The 24,778-nt window shown below is 37.0% G+C and overlaps 2 protein-coding genes across 3 annotated transcripts; both read left to right on the forward strand.

The window, feature by feature from the left end:
* Positions 1 to 412: 412 nt before the first annotated feature.
* LOC113677810 (uncharacterized) lies at positions 413 to 9,267 on the forward strand. The gene is made up of 10 exons (XM_089199418.1): positions 413 to 855; positions 2,428 to 2,730; positions 3,323 to 3,393; positions 3,678 to 3,761; positions 4,192 to 4,695; positions 5,094 to 5,168; positions 5,826 to 6,329; positions 6,691 to 6,765; positions 7,039 to 7,086; positions 7,722 to 9,267. Exons 1-10 carry the CDS (start codon positions 852 to 854, stop codon positions 7,848 to 7,850), a joined length of 1,797 nt encoding a protein of 598 aa, XP_089055544.1. The 5' UTR covers positions 413 to 851; the 3' UTR covers positions 7,851 to 9,267.
* A 6,080-nt stretch (positions 9,268 to 15,347) lies between these two features.
* LOC113677804 (uncharacterized) lies at positions 15,348 to 22,372 on the forward strand. 2 transcript variants are annotated; one of them, XM_089201738.1, is made up of 9 exons: positions 15,348 to 15,593; positions 15,750 to 15,957; positions 17,345 to 17,644; positions 18,243 to 18,313; positions 18,597 to 18,680; positions 19,097 to 19,600; positions 19,972 to 20,046; positions 20,317 to 20,364; positions 20,881 to 22,372. In XM_089201738.1, exons 2-9 carry the CDS (start codon positions 15,954 to 15,956, stop codon positions 21,007 to 21,009), a joined length of 1,215 nt encoding a protein of 404 aa, XP_089057864.1. In that variant the 5' UTR covers positions 15,348 to 15,593; positions 15,750 to 15,953; the 3' UTR covers positions 21,010 to 22,372. The 2 variants fall into 2 exon arrangements, with proteins under 2 accessions (XP_089057864.1, XP_089057863.1); XM_089201737.1 differs by having other exon boundaries at positions 15,369 to 15,593; positions 19,097 to 19,636.
* Positions 22,373 to 24,778: the final 2,406 nt, after the last annotated feature.

The following is a 24,778-nucleotide window of genomic DNA, read 5'->3' on the forward strand; positions in this document are numbered from 1 at the left end:
TTCTATTCGACTTTAATCGGTGACGACCAGTGGATTTCCTTTTTGATATTTATCTATATTTACCAAAAATTCGCCATGGAAATTTTAAGCTCAGTCGCACAATCGGAAAATCTTTTTTCACACGCTGTCTATTCACGTTCTGACTTCATGACTCCAGTGTTCACTCTATCACGGTTTTCCCTTGCGATTTTAATTTGAAGGAATTAATTAAAACCGAATGAAACTTTAAATGAAGACGCATGTAAAAAACGCACTGACAGCATGGTGGCCACGTGCATTTCATGCAAGGCTGCATTCGGAGTCGGTGTTACCGCCAACCGACAAATTATTTACAGGACAGCGGTCTTTAACCCGGAAATAAGTAAACTGAAAACGAAACGAGTTGAAACGGGGGCGCCCCTAGCCAGTTGGAATATTTAGTCTTGCCTTCTTCCTAAGAGCAGAATTTAGCTGCTATTTGCCTGACAAGGAGACATTTTCAGAATTTTCGACTAAGGTTTGTACCCAGCATTTAGTCATTTGACTTCACCGACGAGCGACAACTAAATAACATAGCAAGCTCAAAGGAAACAAAATCGAAGAAAAGATTAACTTTCTTTACGACTGGATTTTCTAAATATTACTAACCGTTCCTATATTCTTTGCACACACAACAGATGGTCATTGAAGCTATGGACCATAGCCACGGGGCCTACCTCAAAACTTTCATGTTAGCCTTCGATACCATAAAGAACCTCGTCGCCAAGTATTTATTTGTCCGACGTTGCCAACACTTGAGTTCATAAAGACACTGCTATAACCTGAGTACGAGTGGAAAAAATCAGTGTGATCCACGAAATTCGTCTTCAGAAATGGGTCAGTAGTTTTAACTTCAGCCATTACGCATTTGCGAGCTTAAAGTTATGAATAAACTGTTATTTCCGCGTAAATAAATTTCCTAGAAAGGGTTACTGTTTGGATACGACATATTTATGTTTGTCTCTATGCTTGGCGATGCTACGAAAACGCTGCTACATATCGCCTTAGCACCGGTGCGAATTCCTCTCGCCCTGTTCTATATGCCACATTTTGATAACATGCAGAGGAGATATTTTTTTATCTTTAAATTGATTAGCTTGTGTGAAGACTATATGCAAGGTATCTATAATTCTATTCATTGCAGTGTGTTGTTTCTTTAAGTACTTATGAACATTAAGACAATTCTTTTAGCAATATTGCTCGAAATTATAGTGAATTTACGATTTTCAACCAAAGAAATAATACCATAGGCGTCCTTGTCATGAGAGTTAGTTTGGTAAATATCATATATTTGCCTGTTTTGATCAAGACAAATTTATTTACCTAACTGCGATGTCCTGAAGATGAAGACTTTAAGGACATCCAACTCTCATTTAGTAACTTAAAGATGATCTAAAAATCGTAATTTATATCGTGGTAGTTCGATAAGTAGTTCGCCTTTGAAGCCTCTTAAGTCATGAAAACGTATGAAAACATGGCGGCTTCGGAAGTTAACGTTTCAGGCTATCTAAGGGTCAGTTGAAGAGCCGTTTTATAGAATGGTAAATATCTGTCATAGACGGCTTTGACTCTGAAATTATTTCGTCCTCGAATCTAGTTATGGTTAGTTAGACTAGCAAAGGATGGTCATTTGGATCATGGTTTTCTTCGGGTAGTTTCGATTAGACTCGTTGAAACAGGAACTGTTTATGAAACGGGAAAGTCCCTTTCAGGTCGGAATTGCATTGATTACCATATCACGTGCGGATCATCAATGCTCCAGACCATTTATGACTCAAGAATCGACGTTTTCAAGAGTGACAAGAACGTGATAATGCTCAACATAGATCACGTCGATATTTGCCTCCTTCAATTCTTTTCTTGTGGGCACTGTTCAAAACGTTTTGAAAGTTCTATATTTGGTCATATTTCTTAAAACCCAAATACGTCATTTGAATTGACATCATTAGTTAGGAGAAAGCTGTTAGGGATAGTTGATTCTTACAGTTCTCAAACTTCACGCGAAAACCAATAACCACTGAAAGCAGGAAAGGCTAAAGTGAAAACAAAAAGTAAATTTCATACCAGATGGGCTCCTTCAGGGGCCGTTCTGTACTCCGATTACGTGACAAGCCTCCTCTTGTGTTGCGTGACAAGCCGAAACGATAACATAAATATTGAATTTTAAGTAAGTTGTCATGTGTTACCCAAACCGAAATTCTAACTACACCTTTCAGTGGTATCTTTTCTTCTTGTCCAAGAGAAACTCCCGCCCAAGGTAACATATTTGATAGATTGAGATGTTGTAATATTTCATGTCTCGCTCATTGGATCGTATTAACGTGATAAAATTGCGCACTATTAGTATTCAGGCTATTTTTATTATATCATGTTTAAGGCTCTAACATAAGCTAATTGTAATACCATCAGATTTCTCCATGAACAATAACGCGCTTGACCCGAATGTTGGGATGACTGAGAGTATTATTCATGAGCACCAGCTGCCCAAGTTGATTGGACCGGAAAAGTGGAGAGACTTGGCACGAATGCTAGACTTCAGCCAAAATGAAATTGACATTATCAGTGAAAAAAACAATTGCCCCAAGGAATGTTGTATAGCTGTCCTCGTAAAATGGATCCATCGAGGGGGACAGGATGCTACTGTTGGAAAGCTTGTAGATGCCCTGACTAAGATAGAACTTAAGAGCGTGGCTGACGTATTACTGGGTGAGTAAAATAGTTTCGATCATATACTTATTGTTCAGTATTTTCAGGAGAAGAAGAACCAAATTTCGTCTTGGTTCCATCTATTTATCTATTTTCGTCAAAATGGCATAGCGTAGTTGACAAAGTAGCTGGCATAATTATGTTTCCCTAATGATATTTACTGCACAGGGTATTGCTAGAAATTTGAAGCCAGGTCAAATATTTAAAGACTTCCTGTAAAAACTCTTTAGAATCCCCGACGTGATTGTGAGTGTTTTTCAGGAGAGAATTTCTTTGAATTTAACCTTAGAAATCCGGCTCTTTTCCAGTGCATACATTTGCATGAGATGAGGGCAGACTGTAGGAAGTATTGTTTAAACACTCGACCTCTGAAATATTCAAACAGCTTCCGTCCTCTCTGGTGATGTTTTTAAACAAGTGTGCAGCGAAATGCGAGGAAAAAATGGGACTTCTTAAGATTAAAACCATAGTACTCACTTCCGAACACCAGAGAGGGTTTTTCGATCGTTTTTCTTTTCAATACTCTTTATTACTTTCTTCTGATAAGTTCAAACATGTACAAAAACCATAATACACATTTTAAAATGGTTTGTTTAAGGTCCGATCAATGGTAAAAAAACCATCTCTATTGAAGTTAGAGGAACTATTGAGGTAGACAATGCAAACCAGGTTAGTTCGTTATTCTGTAGCAATTAACATTGGTTGCTGAACTGTTCTGTCATATGTAAACTTCGTAATGGGCCACCCTTACCACAGAGTCTCTGTGACTCAGTGGTAGAGCATCACAGCGCGGAATCCAAAGGTCTGAAGTTCGATTCCTCATGGAGAATCAGAATTTTTTCTTTGTCCCACGCTCGTGACAAGACGAGAACTATCTTTCTCTGTTCAGTGAAATGTTCCAAAAAGCCATGGTTTGGTTTATTAACTGTACACTTTTTCCTTCCCTGGATTAGATCATATTTGGCAACGACAGTACTGGGAGGTCAACGTTCTTTGTGTGGGAGACCAAAATAAAAGAATTTCTTACATCTTTGAAGGTAACTATTAATTTAGAGGTTGACGTAAGCTCATGGAAACAAAAACATTTATGGCAAGCAAAATTAGCAACTGCCTATTTCACTATGGTAATACTTTCTGAAACAATTTAAAGTAAGTTCAGGCAAAACTGCACCATAATTATTTTAGATCAGAATTAAACGTTCTCTTTAATTTATTTCCAGTTTATTATTTTCTGCAAGAGGTGGATAATGATAACAAGAATTTAAAATGCCATTTCCGCTAAACTTGACTTTGTAAGTTGTCTTCCATTGATTTTGTAATGGCGCGGCAATCTTTTGAGAGAGTTACGCGAGTTTGCTTGGCACAAAGTTGACGTTTTAAGCAATATTTTTCTTGATTTGAATTCCCCATAAAGATTTTGAATGCATGTATGATGTAAATGCATACGACTTTTAATTGTCCTTTCAGGAAATCAAAGACTATATACATATCATAGACCAGGTTGTAGGAAATACACCCAAGCAAACAGAACAAGTCGTGGTTGAAGATCTTACCTGCAAAGTTAACCAAATTTCCGAGGACATAGAAAATCTTCAAAAAACGCTCTCAGACATAAAATCCAGTTTGGACATGCCTGAATTAAAAGGTGAAACCTTCACAATGCAAGGGAAATTGGAGTTCATCGGCAAACAGAGCAGAACGTTGGAGGAAGTGTACTCTAAAGTAACAAGAATGACAGGCCAAGCTTGTGCATGTGACAAGTTCGTTAGGAGACAGTTCTATGATTTTACCTTTTGCAACTTAAAAGCCGTACATGATGATCTGAACGCTCGTGTCGCCGACCTGAAGTCAGCAGACACAAACCTCACAAAGGAAGAAAATGAGAAGCTTCAAATTTTGCTGGCAGACCAAAGAGGAAGAGAAAAACAGGTTGAGCAGTTGGAAGCAACGCGGGCGCAGCTATTCTTCTGCGTATGTAAAATTACCTGCATGCTTGATGTTGTTTTTTGTAATTCTTTTTGTATGCTTTTGGCTAAAAGCCATTCTTTCTCCATACCATGTTAAATTTTTTTGGTGTGGTTACGGTCAGAAATATCCAAGCTATTTCAAGCGCACATGTAGAATCTTGCTGGCTTGTGTTATGAGAGAAACGCAAAATGTCTTTGTCAGCTATTCAACGCTGTGAAATGTGAAGTAATTTCAGACCACTCCAATGACCCTAATAAAAGAGGAAAAACTGATACAAACAGTCACGAGCGAGATGTGGATGCGAGAATTAAGAGCATGGAGGAAATTTTTACTTACACTTGGGTATTAATCCACCATTAATAGAGCTAAACTGCTCTCACTTATTTTTGTTTTGATTGCAGGCTGAGGAAGAACAGAGGATATCTCAATACTCAACACCAGAGAGACGAAAGTCAGCGCCATCTATTCCAGTGCAGGTAAATTTAGACGAATATGAAAGTTCTAAATGTTTTTTTTTTAGCAAAGGTTTATATCTATGCACATTGTGTTCTCCTCTAGGACTTATTTTTATACCTTAATGGCGCCTTTTCTTTCGAAGAAAATTGTGAGTTCATCAGGGTGTGAAGTAATCTCTTGAGAAAGGGATTGATGGGAGGGCTTAAGGGAACCACGACAACAGGACAGGTTTATAGAAAAAGGCCCCTTTAAATTTAAGTTTTCGGTGAATTGCCTTGAGGTAAACGTCTTTAAATGATTTAGAAATTTTGTCTTTCGGATACCATCAGAAGATACAGACGGGGTGTTGCCAAGGAAATCCAACAGGGTTTAGTCAAGCTTTTAATATCACAATACTCACTTTTTACAAACAAACCGTTACCGTATAGAGAATTTTTCCCCCGTGTTCTCATGATTCAAAAAGGTTTTTTATTGATGCCTCCAACGGACGCCTTTTACTTTTCCTAGTCTTCCATTTAATTGTGTAATGTCCCGGCAATTTTTTTTTAAGAGAGTTACGTGTATTTCATTCTTATAAAGTTTACATTTTAAGCAATATTTTCCTGATGTGAATTACCCGTAGAGATTTTAAATACATATCTGATGTGAATGCATATGACTTTTAACTGTCCTTTCAGGAAATCAAAGACTATATAAATACTACCGACCAGTTTGCAGGAAATACACACAAGCAAACAGAACAAGTCGTGGTTGAAGATCTTACCTGTACAGTTAACCAAATTTCCGAGAACATAGAAAAACTTCAAAAAACGCTTGCAGACATAAAATCCAGTTTAGAAGTGCCTGAATTAAAAGGAGAAACCTTCACAATGAAAAGAAAGTCGGAGTTCATCGACAAACACAACAGAACATTGGAGGAAGTGTTCACTAAAGTAACAAGAATGACGGACCAAGCTTGTGCATTTCAAGAGTTCTTCAGGAGACAGTTCTATGATTTTACCTTTTACAACTTAAACGCTGCACATAGCGATCTTAACGCTCGCGTTGCCGACCTGAAGTCAGTGGACTCGAACTTCACAAAGGAAGAAAATGAGAAGCTTCAAATTCTGTTGGCAGACCAAAGAGGAAGAGAAAAACAGGTTGAACATTTGGAAACAACGCGGACGCAGCTATTCTCTACTGTATGTAAATTTACCTGCATGCGTGATGTTGTTTTTGTATTTTTTTGTATGCTTTTGGCTAAAAGCCATTCTTTTGGCATGCCATGTCAAATTTAGTGTGGTAACGGTCAGAAAAACCGAAAACTTCTGGCTTGTGTTATGGAAAAAGCGGAAAATCTCGTGGCCAGATATCCAACGGTGAAATTTGAAGTATTTCGAACCATTGCAATAAACCTACAAAAAGAAGAAAAACTGGTACAGACGGTCAGGAGTGAGATGTAGTTGCGAGAATTAAGAGTATTGAAGAGGTCTTTTCTCACTCTTGGGTATTATTCCACCACTTATTAGAACTAAATTACTCTTATTTTTGTTTTGATTGCAGGCTGAGGAAGAACAGAGGATATCTCAATATTCAACATCAGAGAGGCGAAAGTCAGCGCCATCTATTCCAGTGCGGGTAAATTTTAAGAGAATATGAAAGTTCTAAATGTTTTTTAGCAAAGGTTTATATCTATGCACATTGTGTTCTTCTCTAGAACTTATTTTTACATCTTGATGGCCGCTTTTCTTTTGAAGGAAATTGTAGGATGTAAACTGTAAACTGTCGTGAAACGGGTTTGATGGGAGGGCCGGACAGGTTTAAAGAAAAAGAACCCTTGAGATTCAAGTTTTCAATGAATTACCTTGAGGTAAACGTCTTTAGATGATTTTGAATTTTTTTTTCTTTTAGTTACCATCAGCAAATACAGATGGGGTGTCCCCGAGGAAATCCACTAAGGTTTGGTCAAGCTTTTAATCTCACAATACTAACTTTTAACAAACAAACTGTTACCGTAGAGAGTTCTTTTTCCTTGTGTTCTGATGATTCAAATATTTTTTTTAAGTGACGCCTCCAATGGTCGCCTTACACTTTTCCTAGTCAGGTTAAGCCCAGCAGCGCTTATCCCTTTTCACCATAACATCAGCATGCCCATTCTCCATACTGTTTTCTATACAATTCCTACGGTGCTGACAAGGAGAATTTGTCTATCAATCTAGAGAATATTTAGTTGGTGATCATTTCCTTTATTCTCATGTCCTTGCTGTGTGATGCAAGGGTCATAAAGTTGGGAGAACTTAGATGCTGGTCACTCTCAGGGTTAAAGGGTGAAACATCAGCCTCCTGCATAAGCCATACGGCATAAGTCTTTTTTGACTGACCTAGTTAACAAAATTAGAGTACTGGTGAGACTCATGATCAACTAGTCCTGTCATGGGTTATAATTGTCATCTTTCTGTTCCTGCATAAGCCATACGGCATATGGCTCCTGATAAGTCTTTTTTGACTGACCTAGTTAACAAAATTAGAGTACCGGTGAGACTCATGATCAACTAGTCCTGTCATGGGTTATAATTGTCATCTTTCTGTTCCAGATCAAACGAAATAAAACATGGAGTCTTTTTAGAAGCTGGAGGAAGAGTAGTGAAATACCTGCAGTAAAGGGCAGTGAAAATATGTGCAATCTTGTTTCCTATTCCCAAAAGGCTCCGGAGGATTCTTGACTCCAAAGGAAGGTCTTGAGTAAAAAAGTTGAAGGTCAGATGTTGCTATGTATTATTCTATTGACACCATATACACTTGTTATGGCCAACGAAAAACATGTTTCATGTCTAGAAGAGTCTCTCTAGGACTTGATTTCCTTACGTAGTTAAAGGAAAAAAAGAGGGACTCAGTTATGCAAAACGGAGCATCTACCATCTTTACCAAATGGCTATTTCTGTTACGTTTCTGATCTGATGGTTAAGCATGCAAGGTCTTCAAGCTGCCCTAGAGGAAACGAGCTATAAAAATTAATCCTATTACGATATATTAGGAGGAATGACTAACATAGTATAAGTATGATGATTTATTGCTCATTTTGCTCTATTACTAAAGATATCTCAAGAGACAAGCTAAGAGTAAGAAGACGCTGCCACCTTTTGGGGAAAAATTTTGAGTCCAAGGCCGCAGTAGAAAAGTATGAATAAAAACTGGCATACGCGGGGGCATTAAACATTAAAAAGTTAACGTAATTGTAACATGTAGAATAATAACATGAACCTTAGTAAGAATAGAATAAATGTGCATTTATGGAAAGTAGGCTCAAAGGATTCAGGCTTGGAGATTGTCAACATTGTTAAAGCTAAGCTATTTCATTTAAAACAATCAGATTTTACAAAATTTAGCATTAGATTCTGTTGCAAATTTCTTATTATACAATTATAACCAAAACACCGCACAATTAATATGAACATCAAAGTTTATAAGGCCTTTTTTACAGAAAACAAATTGACATAACTAAATGAACATAGTGATAGTGGCAAATTAAAAAAAAGAAAAGAAAAATATCGGAAAATCAATAGTAAAAAAATGCTGCTTGGGCAGCATGTCTTAGCCTTAGTAGTGCTGGAACTTTAGTGTTACGTTCGGAGGTCGACGATAGTATTCTTCCGGAGTCTCCTCAGAAGCATAAGGATGAGCAATGAAAATAGTCTTTTTTATATTCTTTAAGGGTTCTGGTGAATTCTTTACCATTAATAATGGTCTTAAGTACAAAGCTGAGGGTCAAAAGGCAGGATGTTGCATTCTATGGAAATTATACAAACTTGTTATACCGAGTGGAAACATGTTTCATTTCCAGAGAAGGCCCTATAGGACTCGAAGCATGTACGTTGTTGAAAGAAAAAAAAATTCAGTTCAGTGTAAGTTTTTCTATGAAAAACTGGGATTCTGTCTTTTCCACTGAAGAGACTATTTCTGACGTTACTCATTTAGTGGTTATGAAAGGAAATGAGAAATTTAAGAATTGTTTATTTTAGATTACAGCAGGAGGAATTGTAAACATAGTATGTGTATTTTATTGCTTTTGGGCGTACAGTTATCAGTAATTTTAATTAAAGAAATTAAAAAAAAAGATGAAAAAAGAGAAAAATACAAAAATCATTTAAAATTAAATCTAAACAAGTCTTAGTCTTAGTAGAAATTAAGATGGAATTGAACACGTTTCGACAGGTTTTAAATTGTTCTTATTATTAGCTACGAATATGATATTGATTTAGGAAATCATTTATCGCCGGCAGGAGTTTTTTTTTTTTTTTTTTTGGGGGGGGGGGGGGTTGGAAGGACCCGAGGGCGGATCAGGGGAGTGTAATGAGGGAATATAAAAAAGTTGGCGGGGGGTGGGGGGTGGGGGTATCATAAATATGCTAAGGAGCCCCAGCTGGTAAGGAATGGCCGGTCCCTCACTCGTCACGGGGGATGTTCTTTAGTTATTGTCGTAGGGAATAAAAAAAAGAAATACTTAATTGAATGATGATCACGTGTTTCGGCTCAGATATGTTATGATTCAGTGGAATTTGTATTACTAAGAATGCAAAAAAAAAAAAAGAAAAAGAAAATTGCTCGTTGAGCAGTCTAGCTGAGATAGACGTGATCTTTATGTGATAATTTTGTATTAACCATAAATTAGACATATCTTTTGAAATTTTTTAAGCAGAAAGGGAAAGGTTATAGTAATTGCGAAGTTTTTTGGATAATTTATTGCAAGAGTTACTTCGCTATTAATAAAGTCATTTGTCAAGCTGGAATTAGTTGAAAACTTTCAGTTGCTTTAATTATCTTCCGTAATTGTGAAGTTTTTCCAGAAAAGAAAATATTTGGCCAGGATTATCCACTTTTTTCTGCTAAAATTACTCACTTTGATCCTCAAATGATGCTTGCATTAGGTTCACATACTTTGTAACTTTTGAGAGGAATTACTGTTGTCAAAAAAAAGAAAAGGTTGAAGTCTGCTCTCCAGCTTTTCCCAATTTCTCTGGCAAAAAGGGGACCTTTATTCAGTATAACTTACCACAAGCGAGAGAAGAGGCGAGGTGAGGAGTAAAATTGGTCTTATGACTACTATTTATGTCACGCACACTTATTTTTGGCTCGTAACTTCACCGTAGTTCTTTAGACGATTTATTATTATTTTTTTATAAACGACTTGTTCTTTTCCCATTTTTGAAAACACTTTTTTTGGTCCGTGATCCGATCCGTAATCCAGTCCGGTCCGATCCAGATTTTGTCGACACCGATTGTCGGCGGTTGTAAATTGAGCGAGCTCTGGTAGAAGAAGTAGCGCCGTTGCAGTCGTCAATGTAGCGACGTAAAGTTCAGGTTTGAGGGCGGCTGTATTGACCGCTAAAATTGGTGTTCACTAAAACCTACAATGTGTTAGTAGATGAAAGTGAGATCGTTGTCAAAGCTTCCTTTTGGCAGGGGTTGGCCCGCCAAACAATGACTTCGCCGCCTTTGTCGGCCGCTTTGATAACTATGTCTGCTTTTGCTTTTTTGTTTTTTGGCTTTTTAGTGTTTTAAAACTCTTCACGGTGGCCAATTTACGTTATAAAATCAGTTGACAGTACTCAATTACCCTATTTCAAAGACAGCCCGTTTTTGGCCAGCTGCACAAATTACTGAAAATTCATTATCCTTTGTATTACGAATATGATTTTTCCCTGTTCTGATGTCGATGAAATTCTAAATTCTTTTTATACCGAAATAAGGCGATGTTAAACTGGCACTATTTTCATTTCAGCAGCAGTAAACGCAGCGTGAAAAAAAGAGATCGCAGAATTAATTCTATATTTGCTTTATTTCATTAGCTTTGTTGACTTAAATAAAAAAAAGGTACCGGACAAATGGCTTTAACTGAATGTTCTTGATAAAGAAAAAAATTATGAATATTGACATGTGTGTGCAGCTTTAGTTTTAAAAAAAGAAGCCTTTTAGAAAAATCAATAAATAAAGCCATGTTCATATTTTGCACAAAAAAGGCGCAGTTTAGACAGTGTTACTAAGCCTGATTAAATTTTCGTCTGAAAATTTGATCTATAAACGCTTATTTGAGTTGATTTTAGGAGGCGGGAATTAAGATGTGTGGTTTGAAAATTTGAATTTGAATTTTATTTCATAGAGAAATGAAGTCTTAAAAGCTCTCTCAGCTCAGGAAATATATGCATCAAACACTAGTATATTAATGCGAGCTCCGCTTTTAGGCTTGGCTAAATCTATACATTATTTTAGCTTCGGGTTCGCACAATTTTGTAAAGAGTTTGAGTTGGATTCAATCTCGAGAGAAAGGCTTATAAGTAGAGTAAAAAACCTTCCGAACATGCCGATAATTAGACGTGCTGATTTCATGAAGAAAGCAAATTAAGTTTCTACTGCGCTGTAAACTGTCACCAGAACTGATAACAATATCAAGGAGGGATATTAAAAAAAGATAATAATAGTAAAAACCGTTTTCTTGGTCTTGCCATTTCAGTGGGCATACAATGGAAAACAATGCCCAGGGTCAAGACTGAATATTATTGGCGCTCAGAGAAATATTAAAAAAAGCAATCAAGATTTACACACATAACGAGACCCGTGGGAGGGTTTTTCTGTGTCACATACAGGTTTTTAATTTGTGTAAAAATTTGAACAAAGAATATTTATGAGGGAATCTAAAGCCAATGATAGGTTGCTAAGAAACTTAAATGGGCTCCTGGCCCTCATTCATTTTAAACTCCACCTTCAGACATATATTTTAATACGGGCTCCTATGAGTCATCACGACTCAGAGTCAGAAAAAAAAAATTTCAAATATTGAAGAATCCAAAAAATTTCTCTTTCAGCTTATTTATTACATTTGTTTTTGTGACTCTGTTGAAAAGAAACCATTGAAGAGGTAAATTTTTGCCAGGGAACTATGCAAATTATATCTTTTTCAAGAGGAAAAATACTTTGAATCTACTCTACAATAGTGCACTTTGATTTGAAGGCTTGCGTGACTTCTCTGCAAATTTTTAGTTTCCAATTCGTATATCCGAATATAAATTTTCGTAACATTTAATCTTAAATATTCCCCCTTAAGCACTCGCAATTATTTGGTATTCTAAACATGTGTTATTTTTACTTTCAGACACAGATCATAATTGATGCCATTGTTGAACTTTTAAAGTATCAGTAAATCTTAGACAAAGGACTGGATCAGCAAAGAAACAGGTCCCCAGCACGACACGTGCGTCTCAATAAGCCAAGATTTTGTTGGCTTTCAAAGCTTAAATATTCCGAGCAGTTGAAATAAACGTTGTTCCAATTTAATTTTCATTCAAGATAAAGCCCATCGGAGGTTTTGTAAAAATTGTTTTCGGCAAGGGCTGATTGTGTATCAAACTTCAATGCTCCATCAATATTTGTTTTAAATTTTAAATTTTTAACTGCTGGGTGGCTCTGACTTTGAGTTTTCATAAACTACAAATGTTGTCAGTTTCACTCTTTATCAGTTTGTAAGTAAAAGTTCATTTGTAACTGTTGGAAGAAAGGAAGCTCTGAGAACAAGAGCAGTGTTTTGATGTGGTTGTAGTGAAATAAACAAATTCTCCCAGTGTACCATTATTTTTTACTATAATTAGATTAAGTAAGTGTCATTCCAGGAAGATTTCTTTAACAGATTGCAGGAAAATGCACTTCTGGGGGACTTAAGTTTTAAAAGTTTCCCGGGGAAGCATGCCTCCGGACCCCCCTAGAGGTTCGGGCCTTCGGCCCTCAATTTCACAGTGTACCTACCTATTCACAGAAGAAAAGAATAACTCTATGTTAGCGTATAGAGCGATATGTTAATCGCACCAATCAGGTCGCTGCATTAGGGTATGTATCTCGCACCAATCAGATCGCCACGTTAGGGTATTTATCTCGCACTTATCAGATTGCCGCGTTAGGGTATGTATCTTGCACCAGTCGTATAACAGCATTTGAATATCTTGCACCAATCACAGCGTTTGGGTATTGTTTTCTCGTATATGATGTCATGGATCAGGGGGCTAGGCTGTGCACAAAGAATAACATTAATCAGAAATTTTGGGCTTATTTGTTAAATAAAATGGTTTGTGGCCTTCGGAGAGCCTCGTCCATTAAAGTCGAGATTTATCGAGATATGAAAGGTTCACAATTAAATTTTTAATTTAAAACGTGTTTATTCCGCCCCTTTACTCTGAACATCACATACCCTGAAAACAACGTCCAAAGTCCAATCAGAACGTACCCAATCATTAGACTACATGATTATCAGGTAATTTTTCAGGTGCTTGAATTGCATTCTATTCATCAATGCAAATTTCATTTTGTCACGTTAGACTTCGCATTATCCGACACCACTGAAAAATAATTGACATGAAACTTTATGCTACAGATAGTGAATTTTCAACGCATTCTTGTGCGTTTTGACTTTTTCCACGATTAAAATTCGCTTTTAGCTACCCTGGAATTAACCATGTTAATTCCTTGTAAACAACGTGCATTGTATCACGCATTTCACACACAGGGGGCAAAGTCCAGATAGGCAACAACCAATTAAGGCGCGCTCTTTAAAATATTATTTTTTTCTCTTGCTCAGTGTGTCTTTCCTCATACGAGATCGCGATACATCTTTGGTTAGGTTCTATTGAAGATACAACAGTTTCAGTCTGCTTTTCGCTGTAAACTTACGTGGAATTATATTTTTGAGGCGACTAACTGTAGAGTAGACGAATAATTATGATTCTCTTTCTGTTAACGGTCGCAACCGTTATTTGATCTCGTCACGCAATGGTTCTTTCTCCAACGGGGAATCGAGGGCGTTGTGTGACGAGACCAAACAACGACTGCGAAGGAGAATACAGTAAGCGTGGCACCGATACATCTTATTTTGCTCAGAAGTAGTTAGACAATAGAGACCACACACCACAAAATACCGATTTAAAGGAGCGTGGGCGGAGTTATGTCCACGCTTTTATGGTTTGTCTCTTTTGTTAATTCTCTAACTTATGCAATTTCTGGTTATCTTGCGAGAATTTTGTCGCTTGTTGTTGGGAATACCGTTTCACTGTCAAAAACTCCTGCGAATTAGCAGATTTCATAAGAGATAAGACTCTTAACGCCTGTAAAGAATTATTATCTTTCGACGTTGTTTCGCTCTTCACTAAAATCCCAGTTGATCTTGCCGTTAATAAGGTTGCGGAGAAGAGACTCAGAAGATGTTTCCCTAGGACACAAACTTCTTTGCCTGTGGGGGATATTATTCATCTGCTGTCTTTTTGCCTCAAAACCACGCAATTTGCATACAACGGCACCTACTCTCAACAAGTTTTTGGTACAGCTATGGGTTCGCCCGTCTCTGCTGTCATTGCCAACATAGTAACTTCACTTCACCGGTTAAAGCCTTTTTCTGGAAACGATATGTCGATGATGTTATTTCTGCGGTATCCGGAAATGAAGCGGAGCGCCTCCTATCGGATTTGAATTTGTTAGAGCCGTCTATCCAATTCACCCCTGAGCGTGAAAAGGATAGACATTTTCCCTTTCTTGATTTAAATGTGTCCAGAGGGGTTCAGGGTAATTTAGAGACAAGCGTTTATCGTAAATCTACCCACACCAACAAATACCTCGCTTTCAATTCTCACCACCCTATTTGCCATAAAAAATCTGTAGCCAAAACTTTACTCAGGAGGGTTGAATATCTACCATCTTCACTCGATTCGAAGGCTGAGGAGAGGAAACATGTTTCTAACGTCTTAAAGGCGAATGGCTATACAAAAACTTGTCTCCGTAACTGCCACAAACTGGTTACAACTAGTAACACTCCTGATGAGAGGGAACAGTTTTCTTTCTTCTTTTGCAAAAACGAAAATTCGGCTTTATCGGGGAACACATGCCTAACTAACCATACAATTGGGTGGGATGAGTCTAAAATTATCACCACCAATCGGCGTTACCACCGGCGCCTTTGTTTGGAAGCTTGGCATATTACCTCCGCCCACGCATTTTGGTTTTCGATATATTTCTATATTTATCAAAAACCGGCAATGGATATTCTAAGTTCAGTCGAACAATCGGAAAATCTTTGTTCACACGCTGTTCACGTTCTGACCTCATGACTCAAGTGTTCACTCTATCACGTGTTTCCCATGCGATTTTCATTTGGAGGGATTTTAAAAAAACTGACCTAGTACTTTAGCGAAGATACATGTAAAAAACGCACTGACAGCATGGGGGCCACGTGCATTTTATGCAAGGCTGCACTCGGCTTCTAAAAATATTTACGGGACAGCGGTGTTTAACCCGGAATGAGTAAACTGAAAACGAAAGGAGTTGAAATAGGGGCGCACTTAGCCAGTTGAATATTAAGTCTTGCCTTCTCCCCAAGAGAAGAATCTAGCTGCTATTTCTCTGAAAAGGAAACATTTGCAGAATTCGCAATTAAGGTTTGTACCCATCATTCAGTCGTTTGACTTCACCGACGAGCGACAACTGAACGGCATAGCAAGTTCAAATGAAACAAAATCGAAGAAAAGGTTGACTTTCTTTTCGACTGAGTTTTCTGAATATTCATAGGTTCCTGTCTTATTCTTTACACACAGTTTAACAGATGTTCATTGAAGCTATGGACCACAGCCACGGGGCCTACCTCAAAACTTTCATGTTAGCCTTCGATACCATAAAGAACCTTGTCGCCAAGTATTTATCTGTTCGACGTTGCCAAGCGGCTTGAGTGCATAAAGAAACTGCTATAACCTGAGTACGAGTGGGAAAAATCAGTGTGATCCGCAAATTCGTCTTCAGAAATGGGTTAGTAATTTTACCTTCAGCCATTACTCATTTGCGAGTTCATAGTTATGAATAAACTGTTGTTTCCGGGTGAATAAATTTCCTAGAAACGGTTACTGTTTGGATACTACATATTTATGTGTGTCTCTATAATTGGCGATGTTACGTAAACGCTGCTACATATCGCCCTAATACCGGTGCGAGTTCCTCTCGCTCTGCTCTATATTCTACATTTTGATATCATGCAGAGGAGATATATTTTTTTTATCTATATACTGATTAGCATTAGCCTCTGTAAAGACAATATGCAAGGTATCTAAAATTCAATACATGGCAGTGGGTTGTTTCTTTAAGTACTTATAATTATGAACGTTTAAACAATTCTTTTCGCGATATTGCTCGAAGTCGCCGTGAATCTATACTTTTCAAACCAGGAAATAATACCTCAGGCGTCATTGTCATGGGATATTATCGTTGTAAATATCAAATATTTGCCTGTTTTGATCAAGACAAATTTATTTACCTAACCGTGATAACATCGGGCTATCTTAGGGTCAGTTGAAGAAAGCAAGAGCCATTTGATAGATGGTAACTATCCGTCATTGACGGCTTTGACTCTGAAATTATCTCGTCCTCGAATCTAGTTATGGTTAGATTAGCGAAAGAAGGTCATTTGAATCATGGTTTTTTCGAAACCGAAACTGTATTAAACGGGAAAGTCCCTTTGAGGGCGGAATCGTATTGATTACCTATCACGTGCGAATCATCAACGCTACAGATCATTGATGACTCAGGTTTCCACGTTTTCTAGAGTGACGAGAGCGTGATAATAGATCACATAGATCAGATCGATATTTGCCTCCTTCAATTCTTTTCTTGTGGACGCTGTTCAGAACGTTTTGAAACTTCTATATTTGGTCATATTTCCTATAAAACCCAAATATGTTTTTTGAATTGACGTCATTCATCATTGAGAAGCACTTGGGGAGAATTTATTCTCGCAGTTCTCAAACTTTATGCAAAAACCAATAACTACTGAAAGCAGGAAATTCTAAAGTTAAAAATAATAAATAATTTTACATCAGGTGGGCTCCTTCAAGGGCCGACCTTCATTCCTATTACATAACAAGCTTCTTCTTGGGTTGCGTGACAAGCCGAAACGATGACATAAACATTGTATTAAGTAAGTTGTCATGTGTTACCCAAACCTTTATTCCGTATTTTTTTCGTCTTGTCCATGAAAAACTCCCGACCAAGGTAACATATTTGATAGGTTGAAATGTTTTAGTATTTTATGTTTGCACATTTGATCATATCAAAGTGTAAAAACTGCGCACTATTATTATTTAGGCTGTTATTATTATATCATGTTTAAGGCTCTAACATAAGCTTATTGTAATACCATCAGATTTCGCTATGAATAATAATACGCTCGACCCGAATGTTGGGATGACTGAGAGCATTATTCATGAGCATCAGCTGCCCAAGTTGATAGGACCGGAAAAGTGGAGAGATTTGGCGCGAATGTTAGACTTCAGCGAAAATGACATTGACATGATCCAAGCTGAAAAGACCAATTGCCCCAAGGAATGTTGTATCGCTGTCATTGTAAAATGGATCCATCGAAGGGGATGGGATGCTACTGTTGGAAAGCTTGCAGATGCCCTGACTAAGATAGAACTCAAGAACGTGGCTGATAAATTGCTGGGTAAGTAAAATAGTTTTGATCATTTGATTTTTGTTCGGTATTTTTAAGAGAAGAAGCACTAAATAGCGTCTCAGCTCTATCTATTTATCTATTTTCGCCAAATAGTATAGCGTAGTTGACAAAGTAGCTGGAATAATTAAGTTTCCCTGATGATATTTACTGCTCATGGTGTTGCTTGAAATTTGAAACCAGGTTAAATATTCTAAAGAATTCTTGGAAATCTTTTTAGAATCCCCGACGTGACTGTACGTGTTTTTCAGTAGAGAGTTTCTTTGAATTTTTCATAAGAAATCCAGCTCTTTTCCAGTGCATACATTTTCATGAAACGAGGGCAGACTCTAGGAAGTATTATATTTACACTCCACCTCTGAAATGTTACAAATAGCTTCCATCCTCTCTGGTGATGTCTTAAACAAGAGTACAGCGAAATGCGCTAAAAAAATGGGACTCCGTAGGTTCAAAACCATAGTACACACGTCCAAATACCACATAGGATTCTTCGATCGTTTTTCTTTTCAAGGCTCTTTATCTCTTACTTCTGATAAGTTCAAATATGTACAAAAACCATGATACACATTTTAAAATGGTTTTTTTTAAGGTCCGATCAATGGTAAAAAAACCATCTCTATTGAGGTTAGAGGAACTATAGAGGTAGACAATACAAACCAGGTTAGTTCGTTATTCTGTAGCAAATGAACATTGGTTGCCGAACTGTTCTGTCATATGTAAACTTCGTAATGGGTTACCCTCACCACAGAGTCTCTGTAGCTCAGTGGTAGAGCATCATAGCGCGGAATCCAAAGGTCTGAAGTTCGATTCCTCATGGGGACTCAGAAATTTTTCTTTGTCCCACGCTCGTGACAAGACTAAAAGTATCTTTCTCTGTTCTGAAATGTTCCAAAAAGCCATGGTTTGGTTTATTAACTGTACACTTTTTTCTTCCCTGAACTAGATCATATTGGGCAACGACAGTACTAGGAGGTCAACGTTCTTTGTGTGGGAGACCAAAAAAAAAGAATTTCATACATCTTTAAAGGTAACTATTGATTAAGAGGTATACGAAAGCTCATGGGAACAAAAACATTTATGGCAAGCAAAATTAGCAACTGCCTATTTCAACCCCTAAAATATAAAGTAAGTCGAGGCAAAACTGCACCTTAATCATCTTAGATCAGAATTAAACGTTCTCTGTAATTTATTTCCAGTTTATTATTTTCTGCAAGAGGTGGGTAATGATAACGAGAATTTAAAATGCCATTACCGCTAAACTTGACTTTGTAAGTTGTCTTACATTGATTTTGTAATGGCACGGCAATCTTTTGAGAGAGTTACGCGAGTTTGCTTCGCACAAAGTTGAAATTTTAAGCAATATTTTTCTTGATGTGAATTACCCGTAGAGATTTTGAATGAATGTATGATGTGAATGCATACGACTTTTAATTGTCCTTTCAGGAAATCAAAGAGTATATACATATCATAGACCAGGTTGTAGGAAATACACCCAAGCAAACAGAACAAGTCGTGGTTGAAGATCTTACCTGCAAAGTTAACCAAATTTCCGAGGACATAGAGAATCTTCAAAAAACACTTTCAGACATAAAATCCAGTTTGGACATGCCTGAATTAAAAGGTGAAACCTTCACAATGCAAGGAAAGTTGGAGTTCATCGGCAAACAGAGCAGAACATTGGAGGAAGTGTACACTAAAGTAACAAGAATGACAGGACAAGCTTGTGCATGTGACAAGTTCGTTAGGAGACAGTTCTATGATTTTACCTTTTGCAACTTAAAAGCCGTACATGATGATCTGAACGCTCGTGTCGCCGACCTGAAGTCAGCAGACACAAACCTCACAAAGGAAGAAAATGAGAAGCTTCAAATTCTGCTGGCAGACCAAAGAGGAAGAGAAAAACAGGTTGAGCAGTTGGAAGCAACGCGGGCGCAACTATTCTTCTGCGTATGTAAAATTACCTGCATGCTTGATGTTGTTTTTGTAATTTATTTTTGTATGCTTTTGGCTAAAAGCCATTCTTTTGCCATGCCATGCCATGTCAAATTTAGTGTGGTAAAAGGCAGAAAAACCGAAAACTGCTGGCTTGTGCTATGGAAAAAGCGGAAAATCTCATAGCTAGATATCCAACGGTGAAATTTGAAGTATTTTCGAACCATTCCAATAAACCTACAAAAAGAAGAAAAACTGGTACAGACGGTCAGGAGTGAGATGTGGGTGTGGAGGATTAAGAGTATTGAATTGATCTTTTCTTACTCTTGGGTATTATTCCATCACTTATTGGAACTAAATTACTCTTATTTTTGTTTCGATTGTAGGCTGAGGAAGAACAGAGGATATCTCAATATTCAACATCAGAGAGGCGAAAGTTAGCGCCATCTATTCCAGTGCAGGTAAATTTTAAGAGAATATGAAAGTTCTAAATGTTTTTTAGCAAAGGTTTATATCTATGCACATTGTGTTCTTCTCTAGAACTTATTTTTACATTTTGATGGCCGCTTTTCTTTTGAAGGAAATTGTAGGATGTGAAGTAAACTGTTGTGAAACGGGTTTGATGAGAGGGCTGGACAGGTTTAAAGAAAAAGAACCCTTAAGATTCAAGTTTTCAATGAATTACCTTGAGGTAAACGTTTTTAGATGATTTTGAATTTTTTTTCTCTCAGATACCATCAGCAAACACAGACGGGGTGTCGCCGAGGAAATCCACCAAGGTTTGGTCAAGCTTTTAATCTCACAATACTAACTTTTAACAAACAAACCGTTACCGTAGAGAGTTCTTTTTCCTTGTGTTCTCATGATTCAAATATTTTTTTAAGTGACGCCTCCAATGGTCGCCTTACACTTTTCCTAGTCAGGTTAAGCCCAGCAGCGCTCATCCCTTTTCACCTTAACATCAGCATGCCCACTCTCCATACTGTTTTCTATACAATTCCTACGGTGCTGACAAGGAGAATTTATTTATCAATCTAGAGAATATTTAGTTGGTGATCATTTCCTTTATTCTCATGACCTTGCTGTGTGATGCAGGGGTCATACTGCTGGGAGAACTTAGATGCTAGTCACTCACAGTGTTAAAGGGTGAAACATCAGCCTCCTGCATAAGCCATACGACATATGGCTCCTGATAAGTCTTTTTTGACTGACCTAGTTAACAAAATTAGAGTACCGGTGAGACTCATGATCAACTAGTCCTGTCATGGGTTATAATTGTCATCTTTCTGTTCCAGATCAAACGAAATAAAACATGGAGTCTTTTTAGAAGCTGGAGGAAGAGCAGTGAAATACCTGCAGTGAAGAGCAGTGAAAATATGTGCAATCTTGTTTCCTATTCCCAAAAGGCTCCGGAGGATTCTTGACTCCAAAGGAAGGTCTTGAGTAAAAAATTGAAAGTCACATGTTGCTATGTATTATTCTATTGACACCATATACACTTGTTATGGCCAACGAAAAACATGTTTCATGTCTAGAAGAGTCTCTCTAGGACTTGATTTCCTTACGTAGTTAAAGGAAAAAAAGAGGGACTCAGTTATGCAAAACGGAGCATCTGCCATCTTTACCAGATGGGCTATTTCTGTTACGTTTCTAATCTGATGGTTAAGCATGCAAGGTCTTCAAGCTGCCCTAGAGGAAACGAGCTATAAAAATTCATCCTATTACGATATATTAGGAGGAATTACTAACATAGGATAAGTATGATGATTTGTTGCTCATTTTGCTCTATTACTAAAGATATTTCAAGAGACAAGCTAAGAGTAAGAAGACGCTGCCACCTTTTGGGGCAAAATTTTGACTTCAAGGCCGTAGTAGAAAAGTATGAATAAAAACTGGCATACGCGGGGGCATTAAATATTAAAAAGGTTTACGTAATTGTAACGTGTAGAATAATAACATGAACCTTAGTAAGAATAGAATAAATGTGCATTTATGGAAAGTAGACTCAAAGGATTCAGGCTTGGAGATTGTCAACATTATTAAAGCTAAGCTATTTCATTTAAAACAATCAGGTTTTACAAAATTTAGCATTAGATTCTGTTGCAAATTTCTTATTATACAATTATAACCAAGGCCTTTTTTACAGAAAACGAATTGACATAACTAAATGAACATAGTGATAGTGGCAAATTAAAAAAAAGAAAAGAAAAAAATCGGAAAATCAATAATAAAAAAATGCTGCTTGGGCAGCATGTCTTAGCCTTAGTAGTGCTGTAACTTTAGTGTTCCGTTCGGAGGTCGATGATAGTATTCTTCCGGAGTCTCCTCAGAAGCATAAGGATGAGCAATGAAAATAGTCTTTTTTATATTCTTTAAGGGTTCTGGTGAATTCTTTATCATTAATAATGGTCTTAAGTACAAAGCTGAGGGTCAAAAGGCAGGATGTTGCATTCTATGGAAATTATACAAACTTATTATACCGAGTGGAAACATGTTTCATGTCCAGAGAAGGCCCTATAGGACTCGAAGCATGTACGTTGTTGAAAGAAGAAAAAATTCAGTTCAGTGTAAGTTTTTCTATGAAAAACTGGGATTCTATCTTTTCCACCGAAGAGACCATTTCTGACGTTACTCATTTAGTGGTTATGAAAGGAAATGAGAAATTTAAGAATTGTTTATTTTAGATTACAGCAGGAGGAATTGTAAACATAGTATGTGTATTTTATTGCTTTTGGGCGTACAGTTATAAGTAATTTTAATTAAAGAAATTAAAAAAAAAGATGAAAAAAGAGAAAAATACAAAAATCATTTAAAATTAAATCTAAACAAGTCTTAGTCTTAGCAGAAATTAAGATGGAATTGAACACGTTTGGAGGTCTTTGGTCGTATGCTTCCGACTTAATTAATTCTGGTTATATTGTCAGTCGACAGGTTTTAAATTGTTCTTGTTATTAGCTACGAATATGATATTGATTTAGGAAATCATTTATCGCCGGCAGGAATTTTTGTTTTTTTTTTTTTTGGGGGGGGGGGGGTAGGCCTGTCCCGATTGTGCTCGTAAAATGCTGGAAAGTTGCTCACTGGAATGCCAAAAAGTTGCTAAAAAATTGCCAAAAATCCAAAAAGTTGCTACCAAATTTCAAAAGTTGCTGCCTAAATTTCTTGCAATTTTTATATAAATGTTAACTGAAAGCTTTATTTTTCGTTCTTCACAATAATTGCTAACATCGGTCGAGAAAAATAGCTTGAAATTTAGCTTTAAACAGTTGCTCGCAAATATGGGCGAAATTTAAGGATACTCTTAAGTCTAACGGAACAAAACACATGGTTCATTTGACGTCTTGCCGAACGATATGAGGGAACATATCAAACTTATCCCATAGAAAACTGAACCTTTGCTTAAATTGGTCCCAAGCCACCGTATTACTCACCTGACATGCGCAGAGCAATTAAATATGCAAAGAGCGCCAATGTTAAAAATGGCGGCCAACAGAGTGAAGCGGGAGCATAAGACTCCGAAGAGATTTATTGACGAGTTCGTAGAAGCTAAGACCAAGCAATGCAAGAAAATAAAAACTACGGATAAGAATATTTATCCTGTAGAGATAATATAGGTCGACAAAGCGAGAAAACATGGCAAAATTCATTTCAAAGGGTACTGCGAGAAATTTGACGAATGGAGGCCTTGCGATGAACATAATTTGCCCGTAATGCGATTGGAACCGATGTCAAAACCAATCGATGATTCCTTCAGCGATCGCCAGCAAACTTTTTATGAACGCGTTTACAGGGAGATCAACCGAAAGTTGTGCTCCGGGCGCAGAGAGGATCCAGAAGTTCGTATTGAAATTCAAGTCGATGACGATGTTTTCTATAAAAGTCTTGGGAGGATTTCATCCAAAAAATATCAGAGGAATAAACTAATATATGAAATTCTTTCAAATGAAACTCTGGATTGTTATATCGGCACAAAGTGGAATGAGCGGATCATGAATGAAAACGGCGATTTTGCTTATGTTGTACCAGGGACTGTGAGATTTTGGTTGACAAAAAGAAACCCCATAGTGGAATTTGAATTAATTGGCAATAAATACGTGAGATCTGAAATCGAAGACGGGCATCGAGTCGTTTTTACATGTGTCCGTGGAGATGGCAACAGATGTGGATACAAAAATATGGTCCATCATTAATATATTTGATTTAGCACATGTTTATTGATTTTGATAGTTGATGTCAAAGAATTATTTTACTTGCATGTGAATTACCTTCATAAAATGTAAACATGTGGTTATAAATGACCCATATATTTCAGTCTGTGATTCTGTTGTAATCAATGCAGTAACATTTTTGAAAAAGACTCCTTGAATACTGTATACAAGAAACATTTCACAGGCATAGCAAATTATTCTACACAACTTCTACTAACAGTTTTTGGGTAATACACTCCTTTAATACATTGATATATTATATCATTACTGATTGATTAAATCACATCTTGGCTTCCATTTACCATCTATTTTAACAAGATGTGCACAGAAAGTGGGAGCATTGCATTTGCTGCATTTTGCAGTACATGTTTTGATGGTATGGCCAGAAGTTGAACAGTTTCCACAGTTGTAGCTTTCCTTCACCCTTTCCAAACCAGCAGCTTCCAAAAGCTGTATTCTGTGTTTTTTCAAGAAAAGTTGCTTTAGAGCAGAAACCCCTCTATGATTAGATGATCGAAAGTAGTCCTTTGATACAGTGTTGTTGTACTTCTCCATACCTTGCTGAGTGTAATAAGCTAAATTTTGGTATAGCTTTAAAAATTCAGGTACATGAACATACAAAGAATGCATATATGGTGTTACATCTTTTGCTTGGTAAAGGTCTAAGAATTTTTGAAACCATTTTTTGATTTTGTCCTTGAGGCTAGAGATAGCATCATCTGTAGTGTAATTAAGTTTAAGATCACCCATAATATCTATGAAATTACCCCAAAGGGCTTGCAGCTTGTCCACATTATGAAACTCTGGTAATAGTAAGTGAAAATTAATATATTGGAAAAGCAAGAGTTTTTCAGGTCTAGTAAGGTCTCTGTACTCCAACTTCTTGCTGTCCCTATTAATTTTCCATTCAAAATTAATTCCAAGTTCTTTTACAAATTTCTCATACCCAGCCATATGTCTATACTTATTTCGACAAAACCCATTT

This window comes from Pocillopora damicornis, chromosome 3 (genome assembly GCF_964200805.1).
Source record: "Pocillopora damicornis chromosome 3, jaPocDami1.2, whole genome shotgun sequence".
NCBI classification, from domain to species: Eukaryota; Metazoa; Cnidaria; class Anthozoa; order Scleractinia; family Pocilloporidae; genus Pocillopora; species Pocillopora damicornis.

What these genes read in the sequence shown, in the direction of transcription:
- LOC113677804 (XM_089201737.1), top strand. An exon ending in AGGTAGACAATACAAACCAG is followed by an intron (nt 18,314 to 18,596) that starts GTTAGTTCGTTA and finishes TCCCTGAACTAG; the next exon opens with ATCATATTGGGCAACGACAG. An exon ending in CGCCATCTATTCCAGTGCAG is followed by an intron (nt 20,047 to 20,316) that starts GTAAATTTTAAG and finishes TTTTTCTCTCAG; the next exon opens with ATACCATCAGCAAACACAGA.
- LOC113677810 (XM_089199418.1), top strand. An exon ending in AGGTAGACAATGCAAACCAG is followed by an intron (nt 3,394 to 3,677) that starts GTTAGTTCGTTA and finishes TCCCTGGATTAG; the next exon opens with ATCATATTTGGCAACGACAG. An exon ending in CGCCATCTATTCCAGTGCAG is followed by an intron (nt 5,169 to 5,825) that starts GTAAATTTAGAC and finishes CTGTCCTTTCAG; the next exon opens with GAAATCAAAGACTATATAAA.